This window comes from Homarus americanus, unplaced genomic scaffold (assembly GCF_018991925.1).
Source record: "Homarus americanus isolate GMGI-L3 unplaced genomic scaffold, GMGI_Hamer_2.0 scaffold53516, whole genome shotgun sequence".
NCBI classification, from domain to species: Eukaryota; Metazoa; Arthropoda; class Malacostraca; order Decapoda; family Nephropidae; genus Homarus; species Homarus americanus.
In genome coordinates this window covers 62,501-89,000 of record NW_024718463.1, presented here as the reverse complement: position 1 = coordinate 89,000, position 26,500 = coordinate 62,501, and the positions used below count along the sequence as shown (strand labels likewise).

Here is a 26,500-nt window from a genome sequence, read left to right as displayed (position 1 = left end):
CCTCCCTCCCCCTCTCCCTCCCTCCCTCCCTCCTCCCCTCTCCTCTCCCTCCTCCTCCCCCTCTCCTCTCTCCTCCTCCCTCTCTTCCTCCCTCCCTCCCTCCTCTTCCTTCTCACTCCCTAAGGAGGACCTCCCCTAGACAGTCGTTGTCACCTCCCACCAGGAAGGTAATCACCTTCCTTCATTGATAAGTTACGACCCCTTACATGAGGAAAATTCATAACCTCTCTCTCTCTCTCTCTCTTCTCTTCTCTCTCTCTCTCTCTCTCTCTCTCTCTCTCTCTCTCTCTCCTTTCTCTCTCTCTCTCTCTTGGGTGGTCATCACTCTGCCCTGAGAATAAATGAAATAAAATAAACATATAAGGTTTTACGAAAGAATAAACAAATAAATAAAAATAATAAATATAAGAAAAATTGTCTTAGGCTTTAAAAGAGAAAAGTGCCCTCCTAACTCACCTCCCCACCCCTACCCCAACCCCTCATCCCCCCACCCCCATGTCCCACATCCCCCCCACCTCCCCCTCATCCTCCTCCTTCTCTACCCTCCCCCACCCCACCCAACCCTCATCCCCCCCCCCCATCACCCAACCCTCATCCCCCTCCTACCCTCTCACCTCCCCCCACCCACCCCTCATCCCCCCCCCTGCCCCAACCCCTCATCCCCACCCCCAAACACCCAACCCTCACCCCCACCCCATGCCCCAACCCCTCATCCCCACCCCCATACCCAACCCTCATCACCCACACCCTCCTACCTCTCACCCTCCCTCCACCCCCATACACCCCATCCCCCCACCCTTCTACCTCTCACCCCTCCCCCACCCCCTTACACCCAACCCCTCATCCCCCCACCCCCATACACCCAACTCCTCATCCCCACCCTCCTCCCTCTCACCCCTCTCCCCCACCTCCTACCCAACCCCTCATCCCCCCACCCCTCCCTCCTCCCTCCCCCACCCCCCATACCCAACCCCTCTTCCCCCCACCCCATCACACCTCATCCCACCCTTCTCACCCCTCCTCCACCCCCCAACTCTCCCACCCCCCTCCCTCACCCCTCCCCCCAAAATAAGAAAAGCCCACGACCCATTTTCCTCCCCATCTTATGAATAAGGAACTGAGGCGTGTCTTGATCGCCCACCGGGCCACCTGAGTTTGGTCACAAGTGCGGGAAGTTCCACCAGTTGTGCCCGTGTTAAAGTGACCACAGGCACGCTGAGATGGGGCAATGGGCGTACAGAAAACGGGGGTGGGGGGTAGGGAAGAGGAGAGGAGATGAGGAAGGGTTGTAGGGAAAGGGGTTGAGGGGAAGGGTTGAGGAGGGAAGGGTTGAGGGGGGAGGGTTGAGGGTAGGGAAGGGAGGGTTGAGTATGAGGTGAGGGAGGTAGGAGGGAGGGTGAGGAGGGAAGGGAAGGGGTTGAGGGTAGGGAAGGAAGGAAGGGTAGGAAGGGTGGGGAAGGGGAGGTGAGTAGGGAAGGGGAAAGGGAAGGGAGAGGAGGGGTTGAGGGGTGGGAAGGAGGAGGTTGAGAGGAAGGGAAGGGGTGAGGGGGTAGGGAAGGAAGGGGTTGAGGGTGAGAAGGGAGGGTTGGGGGTGGGTGGGGTGGGGAGGGGTTGAGGGGGAAGGAGGTTGAAGGGGAGGGGGTGGGGTTGGTGAGGGAAGGAGGGGTAGTAGGGGTTGGGAGGGAAGGAGGGTTGGTAGGGAGGGAAGGGGTTGAGGGGTAGGGAAGGGAAGGGGGTTGAGGGTAGGGAAGAAGGGTTGAGGGTAGGGAAGAGGGTGAGGGTAGTAGGGGTTGAGGGAGGGAAGGGTTGAGGGGAAGGGGTTGAGGGTAGGGAAGGGGAAGGGGTTGAGGGGTAGGAAGGGGAAGGGGTTGAGGAAGGGGTTGAGGTAGGGAAGGAGGGAGGGTTGAGGGTAGGGAAGGGAGGAAGGGTGGGAAGGGTTGAGGGTAGGGAAGGGGAGGGTTGAGGGTAGGGGGTTGAGGGTAGGGAAGGGAAGGGTTGAGGGGTAGAAGGGAAGGGGTTGAGGGTAGTAGGGGTTGAGGGTAGGGAAGGGGGAGGTTGAGGGTAGGGAAGGGAGGGTTGAGGGAGTAAGGAGGGTGGGTTGAGGGTAGGGAAGGAGGGTAGTGGGGTTGAGGGGGAAGGGGAAGGGGTTGAGGGTTGAGGGTAGGGAAGGAAGGGTTGAGGATAAGGAAGGGAGGGGTTGAGGGAGGAAGGGAAGGGTTGAGGGGTAGGGAAGGGAGGGTGAGGGTAGGGAAGGGAGGGGTTGAGGGGTAGTAGGGGTTAGGGGGTAGGGTTTAGAGAAGGGGTTTAAGTTGGAGTAGGTGACATGTGGTGAAGGAGTGTCCATATTTGACTGCACTTTATGTCATGTCTTGTAAGTAGTGTGATGTCTCTACCGATAATTATAATCAATCCTAACTATTAACTAACTTATTGTTTGTAAGTATAAGTAGAGGCCTCGGTATCATAGCCCTTCCTCATTACTAAAGTATAAGTGCAGTCACTATCATAAGTAAAGCTCTCAGTATAACGTTACATATCCTCACTAATGACTTAACTACTTAACAAGCATAAGTATACAGATGATGAAGTTAATAATGGAAATATTTAAAGATATTAGGTCAGTCTGTGTATCTTTCTCTCCTTCCTCCTCCTCTCCTTCCCTTCCTCCTTATCTTCCTCCTTTCTCTTCTTCTCCTCCTCCTTCATATTCCTTCTTCCTCTTCTTTCTTCCCCTTATTCCCTTCCTCCTCCATTCCTACCCATCTTTCCTATCCTCCTCCTCCCATTCCTTCTTCCTCCTCTTCCTTCCCATTCACCGTCTCCCCCCTCCCCCACCCTCATCCATCTCGCTCCCACTCCTTGCACCCTCCCCACCCCCACCTCCCACCCCACCCACCTCCCCACACCCCACCCCACCCACCCACACCTCCCACCCACCCCACCCCCACCCCTCCCCCCCCCTCCCAGGCGTCCTAGTACCGTGACGGCCCCTAAAACAATAGTATATTACCTATTTAATCAGGTAACAGGTGTAGGTCAAGCCGAGAGGGGAGCAGCACGCACTTATCCCAAAGTTATTCGAGTTATAATGATCCTCTCCTTTCTTCTTCTTGTTCTCCTTTTTGTTCTTCTTGTTCTTCTTGTTCTCCTTTTTGTTCTTGTTGTTCTTGTTCTCCTTTTTGTTCTTCTTGTTGTTCTTGTTGTTCTTGTTCTTGTTCTCCGTTTTGTTCTTCTTGTTGTTCTTGATGTTGTTCTCCTTTTGTTCTTCTTCTTTGTTGTTCTTCTTGTTCTTGTTCTCCTTTTTGTTCTCCTTGTTGTTGTTCTTCTAGTTCTTGTTCTCCTTGTTGTTGTTGTTGTTCTCTCGCTAAATACCATTCAATTTTGCCCTTCAATTTATCTTCCTCCTTTCCCTCCTCCCCTCCCATCCACCCCCCTTCTCCTCCTCCTCCTCCTTCTGCTTCTCTTCCTCTTGACCCCTTCCTCCCACTGCCCCCCTCCTTCCCTCCCTCCTCCACCTTCCTCGCTCCACCCTCCCTCTCTCCCTCCTCCCCATTAGGCCTATTATTGATGCTCTTTCCACCCATTTTGGAGCCTCAGAGGAGCACAAGGAATAATGGGGTCGTTTAAGGGGTCCAGTTTGATATGCTGGACGAGGTCGTTAAGGGTCGTTAAGGTAATGAGTTACAGAGGGATAATGAGGGTGTATGTCACACTAATTTTCCAACTTGAAATCTAACCTAACCTAACCTAACCTAACCTAACGTAACCTAACCTATTCTAACCTAACTAACCTAACCTAACCTACCTAACCTAACCTAACCTATTCTAACACAACTAACCTAACCTAACCTAACTAACCTATTCTAACACAACCTACCTAACCTAACCTAACCTAACCTATTCTAACACAACCTAACAGTTAAACTAAAAGAAACTCCCAGTGAATGAACGACTGTCCTTTTGTAGTTGAATAGTGAACGTGTGTCTGTGTGTTCACGGAAAAACCATGGGTAAAGGACTCTCTCTCTCTCTCTCTCTCTCTCTCTCTCTCTCTCTCTCTCTCTCGTCAGTATCATCTACACAGAGAGCCATTAAGGCCGTCTGTCCTGGCCAGAAGTTCACAGGAAATACATAACTCGGTTTCTGGTCACCTAGCTAAGAGGTAATAAAAGTCTCTCTCTCTCTCTCTCTCTCTCTCACGTTTATCAATCCATTTTACCTCCTTCTACAGGCTTCCAGAAACACCTCAGCATTACAGAGCCACAAATAAATTATCACATCTTATCTCCATCATTCTTGAATAATTACACCTGCTCCTAATTTGCCGTAATGACTGAAGGAACAATACATATGTGGAAGGCCAGCGGGTCCTCACCTACCCACCTGGAGGACGCCAACACAACCTTCAAAACATATCGACCGCCGAACCAATAAATCCGTGTTACATAAAAAACATATCGATAACATAACCTTAACACATACTACCATTACAATATAACACCTCCCGTCTGGTTTTTCTATCATAAATAAGTGGTATTTTTCTTTAAGCAATGATGTACTTACTGTTTGTAGTTAGTTATAGTAAGGGAGAGAAAAATGAACGAATTTATTGATGTGTTTTGAAAATGTACGAAAAGGACTGATAACCCGTGAGATAAATCTAGGTATTATTTTGAGTAATAAAGAAACCAAGGAATAGGGTTGCTATCTAGGCGTTATAAAATATGTTTTAGTCACAATTAAACGCCATTAAAAGTCATACAGATTCTATACGATTATCAGATAACACTAAGGTAATGAAGAGAAGGTGTGATAAGTTGGGGAAGTAGGAGAAAATAAAAAAGGGGGAAGAATAAGGTAATTGATAACTGGAGAAGGACAGGAAGCCCTGCCAGGTATGTTATGTGTTGTGGGGCAGGTGCGACTCTCTCTCTCTCTCTCTCTCTCTCTCTCTCTCTCTCTCTCTCTCAGGTAAGTGGGCTCAAGATTTCATAGTCAAAGTGCATTTTGTTACAGAAAGAAAAAAGAAGAAAGAGTATATATGGAAAGAGAGAAAGAGATCAAAATAAATAAATAAATAAATAAATAAGAGAGAGAGAGAGTTTTTACTGTTCATTCTAAAGCAACTTCAGATACAATCAATTTCCTGTAGTGTTTGGGAACTCCAGGCTAGACAAGGCCACGGGGGAGGTGTGTCACCTAGAGCCAAGTAGGAAAAAACATTATCAATCAGTTAATCAGTCAGTCAGTTAATCGGTCAGTTGATCAGTCAGTTAATCAGTCAGTCAGTCAGTCAGTCAGCCAGCCAGCCAATCTCTCTACTAATATCCACACAAAGTCAACAGATCATTCAGTCTGGTAAATCAACCAGTCAGGAGAGGCGTACATTGAGCTGCCTGACGCACCCCGAGTAACTTATAAATCAGGTCCAACTGGCCGTGTAACTGACCCTCCTCGTTACGATTTACATGAGAGTAAACGATTTACATCACGCCGGGCCAGGTCAGGAAGCCCCGCCTAGCGCCTACCCTCCATTACCATTCATGGAAATTATGTAAAAATGGAAAATAAATAAATACAAATATGTAAACGTGAATAACTGAATAAGTTCATAAATAAATAATAAGATGTAAGATTAATGTTTTTTGTGTAGCGATAATAATAATAATAATAATAATAATAATAATAATAATAACAATAATAATAATAATAATAATAATAATAATAATAATAATAATAATAATAATAATAATAATAACAATAATAATAATAATAATAATAATAATAATAATAATAATAATAATAATAATAATAATAATAATAATAATAATAATAATAACAATAACAATAATAATAATAATAATAATAATAATAATAACAATAATAATAATAATATAATAATAATAATAATAACAATAATAATAATAATACCAATAATAATAATAATAATAATAATAATGATAATAATAATAATAATAACAATAACAATAATAATAATAATAATAATAATAATAACAATAATAATAATAATACCAATAATAATAATAATAATAATAATCTCCAGCAGGAAGCGAGATAACGATCAAGAGACTGAACAAGATAGCTGTCAGAGATAGCTGAGGAAGTAGTGATTTGTTGGACAGTGTGTGTGGTGCCTCCCTGATCTGGCTACACTGACCAGTATGTGTGTGTGTGTGTCTCTATATCTACACACACACACACACACACACACATAAAACAGTGACCTAAAATACCCTTAATTCTGCACCGCCCTAATCCCTCCCTCCCCCCTCCTCCCTTCCTCCCCCTGCCCCCCCCTCCCACACAGTGCTACAGTAGTTATTATAATCCTCCTCCTCTCATAGTTCCTGCTCACATTAGTCTACCCTCTTAAAAGATATATGAATATTCGTTTTTTGGTGGGGAGGGAAGGAGGAGGGGGAGGGAGGGGAGATTACGAGCAGGGCGTGGGGAGAGGTGTCACTGTTGGTCATATCTTAGAACAGTGAAAGTGGTGGTGGTGGTGGTGGTGGTATAGTGGTGTAGTGGTGATGGTAGTGGTTGTGGTAGAGTGTGGTGGTAATAGTGGTAGTTGTTAACAGAGATTAAGTACCATTGGGATTTAATTGGTAGTGGTGATAACCATTGGAATGTTATAGATCTCACTATTGGAGATTTGATTCCCTGGCACCACTGGAGCATTATAGTTTCCCAGAGATTTTTTGTGATTTTTAGCGACCTCGGTACCATTGGAAGGCACTACAATATTCAACAGTATTTCCAATGGTCATTAGTACCATAACAAAACCACGAACTTAGACACATACAAAAAAATAAACAATAATTACCCAGTATTTACATTGGTACCACTCGGCATTGGGTACGCTGCCACCACTACCACCATTACCACCATTGTACATAGCTTCCATTGGGCTCTGGATACGCTGCCACCATTACCACCATTGATCTTGATACCTAGTAGCCACCATTGGGCTCTAGGTACACTGTCACCACTACCACCATTGATCTTGATACATAGGTACTCATCCATTGTAACCAAGGGGTGATATGCCCCCCGCCTGTTGTACTCGAGCGATTTATCAAGTCCAAGAATGTAAATAAACAAGGCGGGGGTGGGGGGGAGTGGGGAGAGGTGGAACCAGTAGCAGTGTAACATTGTAGTATTGTAGAGGCGTAAACAACTATTAGATTGTAGGTATTGTAATTGTTAGTATTGTAGTTTAGTATTGTATTATTGTACATATAACTCCTGTTTAAAGGGACAATCACTGTGGGATAACCTAACCTAACTTAACAACCTAACTAAACCTAACCTAAGGAATATAAGTCTTACCTGTGTACTTTTAATGGGAAGATATGTACCTGTGATTAATGCTTAGGTGAAGAGTATAATTTGTGTACATCACCTGAGTCACCTTCCTCCCCAGCAGAAGGAGGAGGAGGAGGAGGAGGAGGAGGAGGAGGAGGAGGAGGAGGAGGAGGAACAGGAGGAACAGGAGGAAAAAGAAGAAGGGAAACAAGATGACAAAAAGAAGAATCAAGAAAACGAAACAGACGGAAGATCATCGCCGCCACACAGTACAAAGGCCCCCCGACCACCGCCTCACAGTACAGGCCCCCCGACCACCGCCTCACAGTACAAGGCCCCCACGACCACCGCCTCACAGTACAGGGCCTCCCCACGACCACCGCCACACAGTACAAGGCCCCCCCGACCACCGCCACACAGTACAAGGCCCCCCGACCACCGCCACACAGTACAAGGCCTCCCCGACCACCGCCTCACAGTACAAGGCCCCCCGACAACCGCCTCACAGTACAAGGGCCTCCCCGACCACCGCCACACAGTACAGAGCCCCCCGACCACCGCCCACAGTACAAGGCCCCCCCGACCACCGCCACACAGTACAAGGCCCCTCCCGACCACCGCCTCACAGTCAAGGGCCCCCTCCCCGACCACCGCCTCACAGTAACAGGCCCCCTCCCCGACCACCGCCTCACAGTACAGGGCCCCTCCCCCGACCACCGCCTCACAGTACAAGGCCCCCTCCCCGACCACCGCCACACAGTACAAGGCCCCCCGACCACCGCCACACAGTACAAGGGCCTCCCCCGACCACCGCCTCACAGTACAGGGCCTCCCCCGACCACCGCCTCACAGTACAAGGGCCCCCGACCACCGCCACAGTACAAGGGCCCCCCCGACCACCGCCTCACAGTACAAGGCTCCCCCCGATCACCGCCTCACAGTACAAGGGCCCCCTCCCCGACCACCGCCTCCAGTACAAGGGCCCCTCCCCGACCACCGCCACACAGTACAAGGCCCCCCCGACCACCGCCACACAGTACAAGGGCCTCCGACACCGCCTCACAGTACAAGGGCCTCCCCCGACCACCGCCTCACAGTACAAGGGCCCCCGACCACCGCCTCACAGTACAGGGCCCCCCGACCACCGCCTCACAGTACAAGGGCCCCCCCCGACCACCGCCTCACAGTACAAGGGCCTCCCCCCGACCACCGCCTCTCAAGTACAAGGGCCTCCCCCGACCACCGCCTCACAGTACAAGGGCCCCCCCGACCACCGCCTCAGTACAGGGCCCCCCGACCACCGCCTCACAGTACAAGGGCCCCCCGACCGCCTCACAGTACAGGGCCTCCCCCGACCACCGCCTCACAGTACAAGGGCCTCCCCCGACCACCGCCTCACAGTACAAGGGCCCCCCCGACCACCGCCACACAGTAGGGCCCCCCGACCACCGCCTCACAGTACAAGGCCCCTCCCCCGACCACCGCCTCACAGTACAAGGGCCCCCCGACCACCGCCTCACAGTACAAGGCCCCCCTCGACCACCGCCTCACAGTACAGGCCCCCCCCACCGCCACAGTACAAGGCCCCCCCACCACCGCCACAGTACAGGGCCTCCCACCCGCCACCGCCTCACAGTACAACCCCCGACCACCGCCACACAGTACAAGGCCCCCCGACCACCGCCACACAGTACAAGGGCCTCCCACCCGGCCACCGCCTCACAGTACAAGGCCCCCCGACCACCGCCTCACAGTACAAGGCCCCCCGACCACCGCCACACAGTACAAGGGCCCCCAGACCACCGCCTCCAGTACAGGCCCCCGACCACCGCCACAGTACAAGGGCCCCCCGACCACGCCACACAGTAAAGGCCCCCCTCGACCACCGCCTCACAGTACAAAGCCCCCCGACCACCGCCACACAGTACAAGGGCCCCCCGACCACCGCCACAGTACAAGGCCTCCCACCCCGGCCTGCCTCACAGTACAAGGCCCCCCTCGACCACCGCCTCACAGTACAAAGCCCCCCGACCACCGCCACACAGTACAGGGCCCCCCGCCACCGCACACAGTACAAGGGCCCCCACCGATCACCGCCATACAGTACAAGGCCCCCCCGATCACCGCCTCACAGTACAAGGCCCCCCGACCACCGCCTCACAGTACAAGGGCCCCTCGACGACCGCCTCACAGTACAAGGCCCCCACCCGACCACCTCCTCACAGTACAAGGGCCTCCCACCCCGGCCACCGCCTCACAGTAAAGGCCCCCCCGACCACCGCCACACAGTACAAGGGCCTCCCACCCCGGCCACCGCCTCACAGTACAGGCTCCCCCGATCACCGCCTCACAGTACAGGGCCCCCACCTGACCACCGCCTCACAGTACAAGGGCCCTCGACGACCACCTCACAGTCATACCGACCACCTCCTCACAGTACAGGGCCCCTCGACCACCGCCTCACAGTACAAGGGCCCCCCGACCACCTCACAGTACAAGGGCCCCTCGACCACCGCCTCACAGTACAAGGGCACCCCCGACCACCGCCTCACAGTACAAGGGCACCCCCGACCACCGTCACAGAAAAGCCCCCGATCACCGCCTCACAGTACAAGGGCCCCCAACCCCCGACCACCGCCTCACAGTACAAGGCCCCTCGACCACCGCCTCGCAGTACAAGGCCCCCCCGACCACCTCCTCACAGTACAAGGGCCCCCCACACCTCCTCACAGTACAAGGGCCCCTCGACCACCGCCTCACAGTACAAAGCCCCCCTGACCACCTCCTCACAGTACAAGGGCCCCTCGACCACCGCCTCACAGTATAAAGGCACCCCCGACCACCGCCTCACAGTACAAGGTACCCCCCGACCACCGCCTCACAGTACAAGGCCCCCCGATCACCGCCTCACAGTACAAGGCCCCCCGATCACCGCCTCACATACAAGGCCCCCCCGACCACCGCCTGCGCCCCATCACCGCCTCATGAATAGAAATGAAGTGACTAGGGCAGGGCCAAGGGCGACAGCTCTAAAAAGTTTATTACTTGGTATCTGTATCAGCATAACCGGTAATTATCCACGATAAACGAAGCCACGGGAGATTTAAACCCCAGCACCTGGTAGAGGGAGAGACGGGGAGGAGGAGGTGAACGGAGATAGAGAGTGGGGAGGGAGGGTGAGGGAGAGACAGTACTGAGGTAGGGAAGGAGAGAGACGGAGGAAGGTAGGGAAGAGAGAGAGAGAGAGAGGTAGACGGAGATAGAGACAGTGGGGAGGGAGGTGGGGAGACGGATGAGGAGGTAGGGAAGGAGAGAGACGGGAGGAAGGTAAGAAGAGAGAGAGAGCCAAGCGTCGTGCCAAAGAAGGGAAGTAAAGGAGAATAAGTTGCCGTTCCATTCTTGAGTAGTTTGTTTTGGTTTGTTTAATTTGGTTTGGTTTGGTTTGGTTTAATTTGGTTTGGTTTGGTTTGGTTTGGTTTAATTTGGTTTGGTTTGGTTTAATTTGGTTTGGTTTAATTTGGTTTGGTTTGGTTTGGTTTAATTTGGTTTGGTTTGGTTTGGTTTGGTTTAATTTGGTTTGGTTTGGTTTAATTTGGTTTGGTTTAATTTGGTTTGGTTTGGTTTGGTTTGGTTTGGTTTGGTTTGGTTTGGCTTGGTTTGGTTTGGTTTGGTTTGGTTTGGTTTGGCTTTGGTTTAATTTGGTTTGGTGGTTTGGTTTGGTTTGGTTTGGTTTGGTTTGGTTTGGTTTGGTTTGGCTTGGTTTGGCTTGGTTTGGTTTGGTTTGGTTTGGTTTAATTTGGTTTGGTTAGGTTTGGTTTGGTTTGGTTTGGTTAGGTTAGGTTAGGTTGGTTTATGTTAGGCTACGTTAGGTTAGGTTAGGTTAGGAGACCAGTTAGATAAATTATGGCTAAAAGTCTATTTTCAAACCGCCATTCAGCTGTGATAAATAGATGAACACTTGAACACATAGGCCATTTATATGTCTAATTCCTTAACAATAATAACTAGGTGTTAAAACTGAACCACTGAACTCTCCACCAACTTATACTATAAAGAAAAACATATTATACCTATAATTATGCCTTAACACATTAAATTATAGGAATTAGACAGAAATACCTAATATAAGTCGTATAATTCTCAGATAACTACTATGAAATTAAGCTAAATAACAGATAATTACTCAATCTTTACTTAATAACTTATTTAGTAACGTTAAGTATTCAGGGTAATTACTTAATCCTTACTTAATAATTTATTTAGTAACGTTAAGTATACAGGGTAATTACTTAATCCTTACTTAATAATTTATTTAGTAACGTTAAGTATACAGGGACATAAGATATACTGAAGTTGTATAGAAACATCCACTATGTACAGGAAAATACAATGTCTATACTCTATACAGTGTCTATGTAGGAAGGTGTATAGACGTGAGAGGTAGATTAATACAAAAGGTAGAAATGCACAGGTGTAGTGAGAAGCACAGGTGTAGTTAGAAGCACAGGTGTAGTTAGAAGCACAGGTGTAGTTAGAAGCACAGGTGTAGTTAGAAGCACAGGTGTAGTTAGAAGCACAGGTGTTGTGAGAAGCACAGGTGTAGTTAGAAGCACAGGTGTAGTGAGAAGCAAAGGTGTAGTGAGAAGCACAGGTGTAGTGAGAAGCACAGGTGTAGTGAGAAGCACAGGTGTGTGGGGAAGCACATGCGGTGAACACGTAATAATTATGATCAAGATTGAGCACCCTAATTTGCTGGCTAGGAGGACTGGCTGGCTAGGAGAGCTGGCTGGCTAGGAGGGCTGGCTGGCTAGGAGGGCTGGCTGGCTAGGAGGGCTGGCTGGCTAGGAGGGCTGGCTGGCTAGGAGGACTGGCTGGCTAGGAGGACTGGCTGGCGAGGAGGACTAACTAGCTGAAAGAACTGGCTAGGAATCTAAGTAGCTAATTTCTTGTTCTTTACTGAGAGAGAGAGAGAGACAAACAGACAGCAAGAACGCCCCATCCACCTCCTCCTCCTAACCCCCCACCCTTCCCCCACTCACCAAACAAGGTAATCCTCACATCTCTTACGCCCTTCCTATCACCGCCCCGTGTTGCTGCTCATTAGCCGCCCAGCATCTATGTATGTTATGAGAATTATCCACCAAACTGGAGAGCTCTTACACGCCTTTCTGGTGTTGACCTGTACCTATGGCCTGTTGTGTGACGTGTACCTATGGCTGTTTTTGTGACGTGTACCTATGGCCTGTTGTGTGACGTGTACCTATGGCTGTTGTGTGACGTGTACCTATGGCCTGTTGTGTGACGTGTACCTATGGCCTGTTGTGTGACGTGTACCTATGGCCTGCTGTCTGACGTGTACCTATGGACTGTTGGTGACGTGCCTATGGCCTGTTGTCTGACGTGTACCTATGGCCTGTTGTGTGACGTGTACCTATGGCCTGTTGCCTGACGTGCCTATGGCCTGTTGTCTGACGTGTACCTATGGCCTGTTGTGTGACGTGTACCTATGGCCTGTTGTCTGACGTGTACCTATGGCCTGTTGTCTGACGTGTACCTATGGCCTGTTGTCTGACGTGTACCTATGGCCTGTTGTCTGACGTGTACCTATGGCCTGTTGTGTGACGTGTACCTATGGCCTGTTGTCTGACGTGTACGTATGGCCTGTTGTCTGACGTGTACCTATGGCCTGTTGTCTGACGTGTACCTATGGCCTGTTGTCTGACGTGTGCCTATGGCCTGTTGTGTGACGTGTACCTATGGCCTGTTGTGTGACGTGTACCTATGGCCTGTTGTGTGACGTGTTACCTATGGCCTGTTGTGTGACGTGTACCTATGGCCTGTTGTGTGACGTGTACCTATGGCCTGTTGTGTGACGCTTACCTGGCCTGTTGTCTGACGTGTACCTATGGCCTGTTGTCTGACGTGTACCTATGGCCTGTTGTCTGACGTCTACCTATGGCCTGTTGTGTGACGTGTACCTATGGCCTGTTGTCTGACGTGTACCTATGGCCTGTTTGTGACGTGTACCTATGGCCTGTTGTGTGACGTATACCTATGGCCTGTTGTGTGACGTGTACCTATGGCCTGTTGTGTGACGTGTACCTATGGCCTGTTGTGTGACGTGTACCTATGGCCTGTTGTCTGACGTTTACCTATGGCCTGTTGTCTGACGTGTACCTATGGCCTGTTGTCTGACGTGTACCTATGGCCTGTTGTCTGACGTCTACCTATGGCCTGTTGTGTGACGTGTACCTATGGTCTGTTGTCTGACTACCTATGGCCTGTTGTGTGACGTGTACCTATGGCCTGTTGTCTGACGTGTACCTATGGCCTGTTGTCTGTATTCCTTGTTTGATTGTGTGTTGTTGTTGTTGTTGTTGTTTTGTTGTTCTTCTTCGTCTTTCCAACAGGTCCTAACCTAACGCAACCCAACCCAACCTAACCCAACCCAACCTAACACAACCCAAGCTGATCTAACCTAATCTAACCAAACCTAACCTAACCTAACCTACACCTGGACACCACCGTTACCAGCCGCGTACCCTTAATTACCCGTTAGGTGAAAGGAGAAAAACACACCTGACCTCCGTGTTTTTCAGGCACACTGGATAATTGACTTCTGTTTTGTTATTGTTTATCTATAAAGGTAACGTTATTTTCATTAGTAGAAGGCCAGGTGGATATGTATGTATGTATGTATGTATGTATGTATGTATGTATGTATGTATGTATGGGAATTTTGAATTATTAAGCAATATATGGATAGAAGCACACACACACACACACACACACACACACACACACACACACATTAAACAAAAAATTATCTCTGACTTATCCTTAAGACAGGATGATTCGAGGTGAAGTTCATGACCCATAAATCCTACAGATAGGAGTGGGTGTGTGTGTGTGTGTGTGTGTGTGTGTGTGTGTGTGTGTGTGTGTGTGTGTGTGTGTGTGTGGTGTGTGTGTGTGGTGGGTGGGTGGGTGGGGTGGGGTGTGTGTGTGTGTGTATCCGTGTATCCTGTGTGTGTGTGTGTGTGTGTGTGTGTGGGTGTGTGTGTGTGTGTGTGTGTGTGTGTGGTGTGTGTGTGTGTGTGGGTGGTGGGTGTGGTGGGTGGGTGGTGGGTGGGTGGGGTGTGTGTGTGTTGTGTGTGTGTGTGTGTGTGTGTGTGTGTGTGTGTGTGTGTGTGTGTGGGTGTGTGTGTGTGTGTGGGTGTGGTGGGTGGTGGGGTGGGTGTGTGTGTGTGTGTGTGTGTGTGTGTACGTATCCGTGTGTGTATCCGTGTGTGTGTGTACGTGTGTGTGTGTGTGTGTGTGGTGTGTGTGTATCCGTGTATCCGTGTGTATCCGTGTGTGTGTGTGTGTGTATCCGTGTGTATCCGTGTGTGTGTGTGTGTCCTCTCTCCTTATCTGGACACTATTTAAGAGGTAGACACATCAGGTAGACAGATTAGATAAGGTGAGGAAGACATACGGTGAGGTGTCTGATATTATGACTTATGTCCTTATATAACTGATGAGTAATGTCCAATATATAATAATAATTGATAAGGGGTTTTTATGTCCTTATTTTTATGTCAAATGTCCAATAACTCCAAAATATCTCAAATTATCAGTTGGGTTATTATGTCCACAACCTCACATATGTCCAAATGTCCACAACCTGACATATGTCCACTAGCCAACATCTACTGTCCGGTGTCCAAGGGAGGTGTGGGACATATGGAAGGGCCTCACCAACCAGGATGACGAGGCTACACCTGGCACCTCGATCAGACTAATGGTATACTAATGGTTGAGTGTTACTTGGGATAAACTCAAGTCATTAACCTTGTAGATAAAACTGACACTCGTACTTAGCTCTGGAGGGTGAGGGGTGGGGAGGTGGAGGAGGGGGGGTGGAGTTGTGTGAGTTGATGGAGGAGGGTGTGGAGGAGCTGGATGGAGTTTGTATGGATAAGGGAGTGTGGAGGGGGCAGGAGGAGGGTGAGAACGGGAGGATAGTGTTTTACTGGAGGTGTGAAGGAGGGTGGGGGGTGAAGGAGGGGTGGGGGGTGAAGCAGGGGTTGACGAAGGATTGATAGCATCGTCTTGAAGGAGGTGAAGAATAGAGGCCGAAATGAAGGGATGAAGGAATGGAGGTCCTAGTGTTGAAGGAGCAAAGGATAGATGATATTGTGTTCAGGTCGTGAGACGGTAGAGAGTGTTGTGTTGGAGAGACAGAAGGATGGAAGGATAGAAAGATAGAAAGATAGAAGGATAGAAGGATAGAAAGATAGAAAGATATAACCAGCCTCCTCCCTCACCCCCCCACCCCTGCCTGCTCCGTGTGTGCCTCCTTCCATGCCTGCTCCCTGCCTCCCTCCCTGCCTGCTCCCTGCCTCCCTCTCTGCCTGCTCCCTCCCTTCCTCCAACCCACAGTGTCTCAGGGGGCAGGCAGGCAGGCAGGGAGACAGAGACACGCTAAATATCCCAAAGTTGAATGTTGCAAAGGCGAAAAATATCCCCGAGTGGCAAGTTGCATCATTGACAACCATACCACCCCGTTGCTGGTTGGGTTATGTGTGAATAGGCCACCGAAGTGACTCTTGTTGACATTGTTCTCTTAATGCAGCACACCTGTTTTACCTGATAATTATCACTCCTTTACCTGGAGGGAAAAAAAACGCACCTGGGAATATAAATTAAATTCAGGTGTACAATTACGATTCGCCGATCAGTGTGGTAAATGATGTGTTCAGTGTGGTTAATGGTGAGTCAGTAAATAATGAGTCAGTGTGGTAAATGTAGAGTCAGTGTGGTAAATGGTGAGTCAGTGTGGTAAATGGTGAGTCAGTGTGGTAAATGGTGAGTCAGTGTGGTTAATGGTGAGTCAGTGTGGTAATGGTGAGTCAGTGTGGTAAATGGTGAGTCAGTGTGGTTAATGGTGAGTCAGTGTGGTAAATGGTGAGTCAGTGTGGTAAATGGTGAGTCAGTGTGTGGTTAAGAGTCAGTGTGGTAAATGGTGAGTCAGTGTGGTTAATGGTGAGTCAGTGTGGTAAATGGTGAGTCAGTGTGGTAAATGGTGAGTCAGTGTGTAAATAATGAGTCAGTGGGTAATGGTGACTCAGTGTGGTTAAAGATGAGTCAGCTAGAGTCTTGTGAGTCAGTAGGCATTTAAAATTATTACAAAAATAATTGAAATAAATAGACAGACAGATACACACACACACACACACACACACACACACACACACACACACACACACACACACACACACACACATACAGAGAGACACAGACAGACAGACAGACAGACAAACACAGTCACAATACAACACGATCTCAACACCCACCCACCAACCTGTTCTCACTCCACCTCATTCCAACTCCACCCTCATTCCATACTCCCACCTTCCTTAATCAACCCCAACCCACCCTCTCAACAAGCCCTGAAGGTCAAAAAAAACCAATTACATTATTATCGGACACCATTAATAAAAGTGACCCAGATATTTGTTACCACCAATCCCATCTGTTATTAATTCCTCCAACAAAAAGACGAAACAAAAGCTACGTAATGTGAGCTTTTGTTACATTGACGTTGAAAGAGAGAAAATATATAATAGTGTGATAATAATAGAACAGTTAGGTAAGAGGACTGGTTTGGCTTTTGTTATTTTCACGAGTAATGTATTGGTGGTGGTGGTGGTGGTAGTGGTTGGGTGGTGGTGGTTGGGGGTGGTGGTGGGTAGTGGTGGTTGGTGGTGTGGTGGATGGGGGTGGTGGTGGGTGGGTGGTGGTTGGTGTGGTGGGTGGTGGTGGTGGTTGGGGTGGTGGTTGGTGGTGGTGGGTGGTGGTAGTGGTTGTTGTGGTGGTTGGGGGTGGTGGTTGGTGGTGGTGGGTGGTGGTAGTGGTTGTGGTTGGGGGTGGTGGTGGTGGTGGTTGGTGGTGGTGGTGGTGGTTGGGGGTGGTGGTAGTGGTTGGTGGTGGTGGTGGTTGGTGGTGGTGGGTGGTGGTGGTGGTGGTGGTGGTTGGGGGTGGTGGTGGTGGTGGGTGGGTGGTGGTGGGTGGTGGTGGTTGGGGGTGGTGGTGGTGGTTGTACATGTAGTAGTAGTAGTAGTAGATAAGTAATAATAATAATAATAATAATAATAATAATAATTATAATAATAATAATAATAATAACCTTAATAACCATAACAACAATAACAAAATAACAACAATAACACCAACAATAATAACAACAATCACAACAACAATAACAAAATAACAACAATCAAAACAACAATAATAACACAAACAATAACAACACCTTTTTACCACAACAATCACCTCAGCAGTGAAAGTAAACTACGTTACCGTCAGCCACCCAGACCACGTACGCACCACCGTCACACATACGCCAAGTAGATACGCCACCAATGCATATATACGCGTTATGAATGTCACTTGCTCACCCACATAATCTTGGAACTTGGTGTATGTGTGTGTGTGTGTGTGTGTGTGTGTGTAGTGAAAATGCCATATATACGCTCATACGCACCAATAGATAGCTGTCAACACTGTCAGCCAAGCGTAAGGACAGAAGTCAAACTGTACACACTGTCACCCCCATTACATCCATCCTGGACCTATAATTTACCCCGTACAGGTACACCAATTACAATTTGTCCTGCCCAGGTAACATTGTAACCCAATTTCTGTAATGGATCCAACTGGGGTTTATTAGGGAGGTAATTACACGACCTGGCCACCATTAAGCCTTGACCTGGCCACCATTAAGCCCTGACCTGGCCTAATTTAAGGTCTGACATTCATACACTCAGTTAATTTATTATTTTTCCTCCTGAGATAAATGTCAAGTCAAGTCTCTGTAGGTGTGATTGAGTGACGTTATTGCAAGAACAGTTGTGATTGGCTGTTTTATTATTTAGAAGGGGCGGATTATTTTTGCAACACACACACACACACACAAACACACACACACACATACACACACACACACACACACACATACACACACACACACGTCTCCAATAGGCGGCTAAAGATCACAGAATAATTCGTAAATATTAGGGGGAATTAGTCAGTCCAGAGTGCTTGAGTAAATACCCACACGAAAACTACCCACACGAAAACTACCCACACGAAAATTACCCACACGAAAAACTCCACACGAAAACTACCCACACGAAAACTACCCACATGAAAACTACCCACACGAAACCATCCACACGAAAAAACTACCCACACGAAAACTACCCACACGAAAACTACCCCACACGAAAACTACCCACACGAAAAACTACCCACACGAAAACTACCCACACGAAAACTACCCACACGAAAACTACCCACACAAAACTACCCACGAAAAACTACCACACGAAAACTACCCACACGAAAACTACCCACACGAAGACTACCCACACGAAAACTATCCACACGAAAACTACCACACGAAAAACTACCCACACGAAAACTACCCACACGAAAACTACCCACACGAAAACTACCCACACGAAAACTACCCACACGAAAACTACCCACACGAAAAACTACCCACACGAAAACTACCCACACGAAAACTACCCACACGAAAACTACCCACGAAAAAACTACCCACACGAAATTTATACATCCCATTGACATAATTTGGGGTTCACGTAAAGATTAGGCACCCCAGTTTATTTCACCTGATGATTAAACACTCTCAACCTAACCTAACCTAACCTAACCTAACCTAACCTAACCTAACCTAACCAAACCTAACCTAATTCTTCATGGTGGTGACCTGTAGAGGAAACACTAAGGGGCAGGTGTGTTTGGGTGGGACAGGTGTGTGTGTGAGAGAGACAGGTGTGGTGGGGAACAGGTGTGTGTGTGTGTGTGTGTGTAGATACGGCCACCAGAACATATGTTTATCTCACATACCTCCGACCTCCCCCTCCCTAGGCCAGCATCTATCTTGGAGTAAGAAAGACAGAACTAAACCAATTAATTCTCAATAATCTCCTAAGTTAAATTAATCTCGTAACTTATACTACGATATTTAAATTCTCAAAACAATGATAATTATTTTTTTTCCCTAATTTGATATATGTAATATTTCCTAACTTGAGATATGTTAAATATTTTACCCAACTTGAGATACGTAAATTGTCATCAAAGTCACCCTAACTGTATCGAATCCTATTATATTAAACGAACCCTACATATAACGAACCCCATTAAGCGAAAAGTCTATATAACGACCTCTCTTTAGAAGGCCATCGTCTCAATATTCATGGGTATCGTATGTCATTTGTTTCATAAGGAGTTAGAGATACTACGCCCAGTCTGGTGAGCTGAAGGTACTGGGTTAGTGTGTCTCTCTCTCTCTCTCTCTCTCTCTCTCTCTCTCTCCTATCTCTATATAAACATACACATACACACACATACAGACAGACACACGATATTTCAACAATTATATCACTCCTCCCTCCGTCCCTCCTCCACCACCACCTGCCGGGCACCTCACCTGCCGGGCACCTCACCTGCCTGGCACCACCTGCCCGGGCACCTGACAGGTTTCCCCCAGTATCTCGACTCAGTGTCAGGTGACCAACTCACATCATCTCTCTTTCTTAATTAGTGACTCCCTCGTCCGGGCCTTACCGTACTCCGTCCAATTATTGCCTATCAGCTATCCTCGCCGCCCGATACCGCCCGACACTACCCGATACGCCTCGACACCGCCCGATACCGCCCGATACCGCTCGACACTACTCGACACCCATCATTAAGTAATCTAATCTAGCCCAACCTGATATAAATTAACCCAAATTTAACTAATCAATTCAAAGCTAACCTAACCTAACCTTACCTAACCTAACCTAACCTAACCTAACCTAATCTAATTAACTCAAACCTTTCACTGTTACTCTACATTGCATCATTCACATACTGCAAAAACCAAAACAAAAAATATCTAAGAATTTCAATTTCGTAAAAAAAAGTAGACGTTTTGGTTGGTTCGTTTTCCAGCAGAGAGACCAGAGACCAGAGACCACACCTCTAGCAAGTTCCTTCAGTTTTCTCCTACGATAAAAGTCCACATTGCCTTCGTTACTAAACCTCACAACACCGGTTTATCGCTTTTTAATGACCAGCAGCTCTGAGGACTATCGTGGGCGGTGGAACGTAGGGAATGTATCGTCTGGTCATTAGTCGTCGACACACCTGGTAATCGTGGCGCAACCGACCTCCTCACACGATGGCCCGCGAAAATGGGGGTGATGGAAGGAGGGTGGGGTGAAGGAAGTAAGGAGGGAGGGAGGGAGGGAACGGAGGGTGAAGGAGGGTTGGAGGGAGGGGTGAAGAAAGTAAGGAGGGAGGGACGGAGGGAGGGAGGGAACGGAGGGTGAAGGAGGGTTGGAGGGAGGGGTGAAGAAAGTAAGGAGGAGGACGGAGGGAGGAGGAACGGAGGGTGAAGGAGGGTTGGAGGGAGGGGTGAAGAAAGTAAGAGGGAGTGACGGAGGAGGAGGAACGGAGGGTGAAGGAGGGTTGGAGGGGGTGAAGAAAGTAAGGATGGAGTGACGAGGAGGGAGGAACGGAGGGTGAAGGAGGGGTGAACGAGGAAGGAGGGAGGGACTGGTGGTGGAAGGGGTGATGGAAAGACGGAGGAAGGAAGGGAAGGAGGAAGGTAGAGATGATGGAGGAAGCAGGGAGGGGGTTTCTATCATTCACTTTACCGCCACTGACGAAGAAGACGACGAGGAAGACGAAGGGAAGACGAAGAGGAGGACGAAGGGAAGACGAAGAGGAAGACGAAGGGAAGAGGAAGAGGAGGACGAAGGGAAGACGAAGAGGAGGACGAAGGGAAGACGAAGAGAGGACGAAGGAAGAAGACGAGGAGGAGGACGAAGGGAAGACGAGGAGGAGGACGAAGGGAAGACGAAGAGGAGGACGAAGGGAAGACGAAGAGGAGGACGAAGGGAAGACGAAGAGGAGGACGAAGGAAGACGAAGAGGAGGATTGAAGGAAGACGAAGAGGAGGATGAAGGGAAGACGAGGAGGAGGACGAAGGGAAGACGAAGAGGAGGACGAAGGGAAGACGAAGAGGAGGACGAAGGGAAGACGAGGAGGAGGACGAAGGGAAGACGAAGAGGAGGACGAAGGAAGACGAAGAGGAGGACGAAGGAAGACGAAGAGGAGGACGAAGGGAAGACGAAGAGGAGGACGAAGGGAAGACGAAGAGGAGGACGAAGGGAAGACGAAGAGGAGGACGAAGGGAAGACGAAGAGGAGGACGAAGGGAAGACGAGGAGGAGGACGAAGGGAAGACGAAGAGGAGGACGAAGGGAAGACGAAGAGGAGGACGAAGGGAAGACGAAGAGGAGGACGAAGGGAGACGAGGAGGAGGACGAAGGGAAGACGAAGAGGAGGACGAAGGGAAGACGAAGAGGAGGACGAAGGGAAGACGAAGAGGAGGACGAAGGGAAGACGAAGAGGAGGACGAAAGGAAGACCAAGAGGAGGACGAAGGGAAGACGAGAGGAGGACGAGGAAGACGAAGAGGAGGACGAAGGGAAGACGAGGAGGAGGACGAAGGGAAGACGAGGAGGAGGACGAAGGGAAGACGAAGAGGAGGACGAAGGAAGACGAAGAGGAGGACGAAGGAAGACGAAGAGGAGGACGAAGGGAAGACGAAGAGGAGGACGAAGGAAGACGAAGAGGAGGACGAAGGGAAGACGAAGAGGAGGACGAAGGGAAGACGAAGAGGAGGACGAAGGGAAGACGAGGAGGAGGACGAGGAAGACGAAGAGGAGGACGAAGGGAAGACGAAGAGAGGACGAAGGGAAGACGAGGAGGAGGACGAAGGGAAGACGAAGAGGAGGATGAAGGAAGACGAAGAGGAGGACGAAGGGAAGACGAAGAGAGGACGAAGGGAAGACGAAGAGGGGAGGACGAAGGGAAGACGAAGAGGAGGAGGACGAAGGAAGACGGGAGGAGGACGAGGAAGACGAGGAGGAGGACGAAGGGAAGACGAAGAGGAGGACGAAGGGAAGATGAGGAGGAGGACGAAGGGAAGATGAAGAGGAGGACGAAGGGAAGACGAGGAGGAGGACGAAGGAAGACGAGGAGGACGAAGGGAAGACGAAGAGGAGGACGAAGGGAAGACGAAGAGGAGGACGAAGGGAAGACGAGGAGGAGGACGAAGGAAGACGAGGAGGAGGACGAAGGAAGACGAGGAGGAGGGGACGAAGGGAAGACGAAGAGGAGGACGAATGGAAGACGAAGAGGAGGACGAAGGGAAGACGAAGAGGAGGACGAAGGGAAGACGAGGAGGAGGACGAAGGGAAGACGAGGAGGAGGACGAAGGGAAGACGAGGAGGACGAAGGGAAGATGAGGAGGAGGACGAAGGAAGACGAAGAGGAGGACGAAGGAAGATGAGGAGGAGGACGAAGGGAAGACGAAGAGGAGGATGAAGGGAAGACGAAGAGGAGGACGAAGGGAAGACGAGGAGGAGGACGAAGGGAAGACGAGGAGGAGGACGAAGGGAAGACGAGGAGGAGGACGAAGGGAAGACGAGGAGGAGGACGAAGGGAAGACGAAGAGGAGGACGAAGGGAAGACGAAGAGGAGGACGAAGGGAAGACGAGGAGGAGGACGAAGGGAAGACGAAGAGGAGGACGAAGGGAAGACGAAGAGGAGGACGAAGGGAAGACGAGGAGGAGGACGAAAGGAAGACGAGGAGGAGGACGAAGGGAAGACGAGGAGGAGGACGAAGGGAAGACGTAAGGAGGACGAATGGAAGACGAAGAGGAGGACGAAGGAAGACGAAGAGGAGGACGAAGGGAAGACGAGGAGGAGGACGAAGGGAAGACGAGGAGGAGGACGAAGTGAAGACGAAGAGGGAGGACGAATGGAAGACGAAGAGGAGGACGAAGAGGAGGACGTGAAAGAGGAGGACGAGGAAGACGAAGAGGAGGACGAAGAGGAGGACGAAGGGAGGACGAAGAGGAGGACGAATGGAAGACGAAGAGGAGGACGAAGAGGAGGACGAAGGGAAGACGAAGAGGAGGACGAAGGGAAGACGAGGAGGAGGGCGAGGAGGAGGAGGAGGAGGAGGGCGAGGAATGGGGTCTAGTTGATGGAGCTGTTATTAAGCGACTCTATTTATCTCAACATTGTGAAGGAATTTTATTGTTTTTGTTGTTCTTATTTTTTGTTTATAAATGTTTTGATGCTGCCTCTGAGTGGGTGGCTAGTGTCGTTGTTGTTGTTGTTGTTGTTGTTGTTGTTGTTGTTGTTGTTGTTGTTTCTGATGTTGTTATAATTGTTGTTGTTGATAAAAAGTGATGATTGTCAGTGTTCATATCCACGCGCGTAGTGACAGACAGACAGACAGACAGACAGACAGACAGACAGACAGACAGACAGACAGACAAAGTGTAAATAATAGACGAGAGAAAAAGAGGAAACGAATAAAATTATAAACAAATAATAGAAATTAAAAATAGTAAAAAAATAAACAGACAACTTTAACGACTTAGTCAGAAGAGTCAGGTGAGTCACTCGTTAACCAATCAGGTGAGTCACTCGTTAACCAATCAGGTGAGTCACTCGTTAACCAATCAGGTGAGTCACTCGTTAACCAATCAGGTGAGTCACTCGTTAACCAATCAGGTGAGTCACTCGTTAACCAATCAGGTGAGTCACTCGTTAACCAATCAGGTCAGTCACTCGTTAATTACTCCAAGTTTTGTTGTTTCTCTGTTCCTTATTTTATCATTTAGTTTCTTATGTTTCTTCTTCTTCCTTCTTTTCTTTCGCTTTCTTTGTTGTGCTAATTCTTCTTCTCCTCTTCTTCCCTCTTTGCTTTCTCCTTCTTATAATCCTTCTCCTCTCTCTCTTCCTCTTTACCCTCATCCTTCTTCCTTCCTCCTTCTACTCATCTTCATCCTCCTCTTCCTTCTTATCCTTTTCATCTTTATTCATCGTCTCCTCCTCCACCCTATCCCCGTCTCCTCCTCCTCCTCCTCCCTTCCTCCTCCTCCTTCTCCTCTTTCCTTGCTCCCCATCCTCCTCCCCCATCCCCCACCTCCTCCTCCTTCTTCCTTCCTCCTCATCTTCCTCCTCCTCGTCCCAAGCCCCACATCAGCCTGACAATCTTCCTCCATCGATCAATATCTGCCAGGGACCCAGGCGAACTCCTGAGGGACACCATATTTATGATTTTCCGGAATTTTTATTAATTTATACTCTTTCAAACTCTAGAACAGGGACTCTACCGATGTGTGTGTGTGTGTGTGTGTGTGTGTGTGTGTGTGTGTGTGTTGTGTGTGTGTGTGTGTGTGTGTGTGTGTATCCCAAATTATAGGGAACAAATTCATTTACTATTATTCTACTACTACTACTACGGTCACCAATTTATTTATTTACTTCGTGTTTTTTCCCTACACACAGCCACCGCCATTAAGTGACCAAACTACCCAGTGAAGGAGGAGGAGGGAAGGGGAAAGGGGAGGGGGAAGCGACCGCATACACACCACGTCTATAATCATCCCATTATCCTTCACTTTAACCTATAATCACCACCTTAACAACACAACTACAGTGCCACAATGATCATACACTATCGTCAGTAATCACCACCAATCGCCATCATCCGTGTATATCGTAGTTTACAGTGCCACAATAATCATACACTATCGTCAGTAATCCCAAACCAATCGCTATCATGCGTATACATATATCACAGGTGTGTACATGTTTATTTTATTTTTATTTTTTTTACTGCTGGGTAGAATCGATACGATAGCCTTATAGTTCACTGCGACAATTTCCCATGTATAAATTTTTTAGTATAGTTTCCCCTAAAATCTTGCGTTTTCTATCAAAATTCCACATATTCATCTCTATCGTCATGCAATCATCTACGAATCATACAGTCACCTCCAAAAATCATCCGTTCCATCAACAGTCAATTATCCTACTCACACACATACACTCAACAGTCAAAGACCCCGACATCAGCCACTTATTCCATAAATATACACTCAATAAGTTACCACTCACTCACACTAGTTATCAACCAGTCACATCAACAGTTATCCGCTCACCCCCAACAGTCAGAGCTGTCCGTGGCTGTCAGCGTTAGATAGGCAGGACAGGTAGGTGAGATGGGGGCTAGGGGAGGTGGATGGGGCTAGGGAGGCGGATGGGGCTGGGGAGAGGGATGGGGCTGGGAGAAGTGGAATGGGAGTAAGAAGGTAGGATGGGGTTAGGGAGGTGGGATGGGGGGGAGGCGGATGGGGGCTAGGGGAGAGGATGGGGCTGGGAGAAGTGGAATGGGAGTAAGAGAGGTAGGATGGGGTTAAGGGAGGTGGGATGGGGCTAGGGGAGGCGGGATGGGGACTAGGGGAGAGGGATGGGGCTGGGAGAAGTGGGATGGGGCTGGAAGAAGTGGAATGGAAGTAGGAGAGGTAGGATGGGGTTAAGGGAGGTGGGATGGGGCTAGGGGAGGCGGATGGGGGCTAGGGGAGAGGATGGGGCTGGGAAGTGGGATGGGGCTGGAAGAAGTGGAATGGGGCTGGAAGAAGTGGGATGGGGGTAGGAGAGGCTGGGAGAGATGGGATGGGGGTTGAGGGAGGGAAGGATCGCGGTTGGTATCGGCGTATGAAGGAAACTATGCCTTGTTATTAGTGAGAGAAGTGAAGGTTGTTGGGCCTCTCACAACAACACATCACAGCCACCACTACCACCCTTACCACCACAACCACCATAACCATTACCCTACTACTACTACTACCACTACCCCTACCACCACCCCTACTACAACCACCACTCCTACTACCATCACCACCCACAAATAAAACACCACACGTTACGGCGCGGTAAACTTCAAGAGCCACCACCCAGTGTGAACCCTCCCAGGCAAGAGGTGACAGCCGCAGTTAATACCAACGGGTGAGATCCTTTGTAGGTTTTCGTGGATGATGTAAGGTGCTCGATGCTGGGGATTACAAACACTCGTATCCCGTGAGTCCCCCTGGAGAAGACACAACTTTACGTGCAATTAAATACAAAGGATGTGGACTGGTGATGCTGTTGCTCCCGGGGTCTTGAGAGAATCAATGCCTTAATCCACTAAGAAACGATGGAATACTAAAAATCAATCTTATACCTATAGTGATAAGAGT

At 49.1% G+C, this 26,500-nt stretch overlaps 1 protein-coding gene across 1 annotated transcript in view; it reads left to right on the top strand.

Moving 5' to 3' along the window:
* Nucleotides 1–26,500, top strand: part of LOC121859677 (extensin-like) — an 82,492-nt gene that overhangs the window by 27,384 nt on the left and 28,608 nt on the right. The window contains exon 2 of the mRNA XM_042356601.1: nucleotides 8,272–10,182. Within this exon, the coding sequence (XP_042212535.1) occupies nucleotides 8,272–10,182 (1,911 nt within the window). The remainder of the gene's footprint in view (nucleotides 1–8,271; nucleotides 10,183–26,500) is intronic.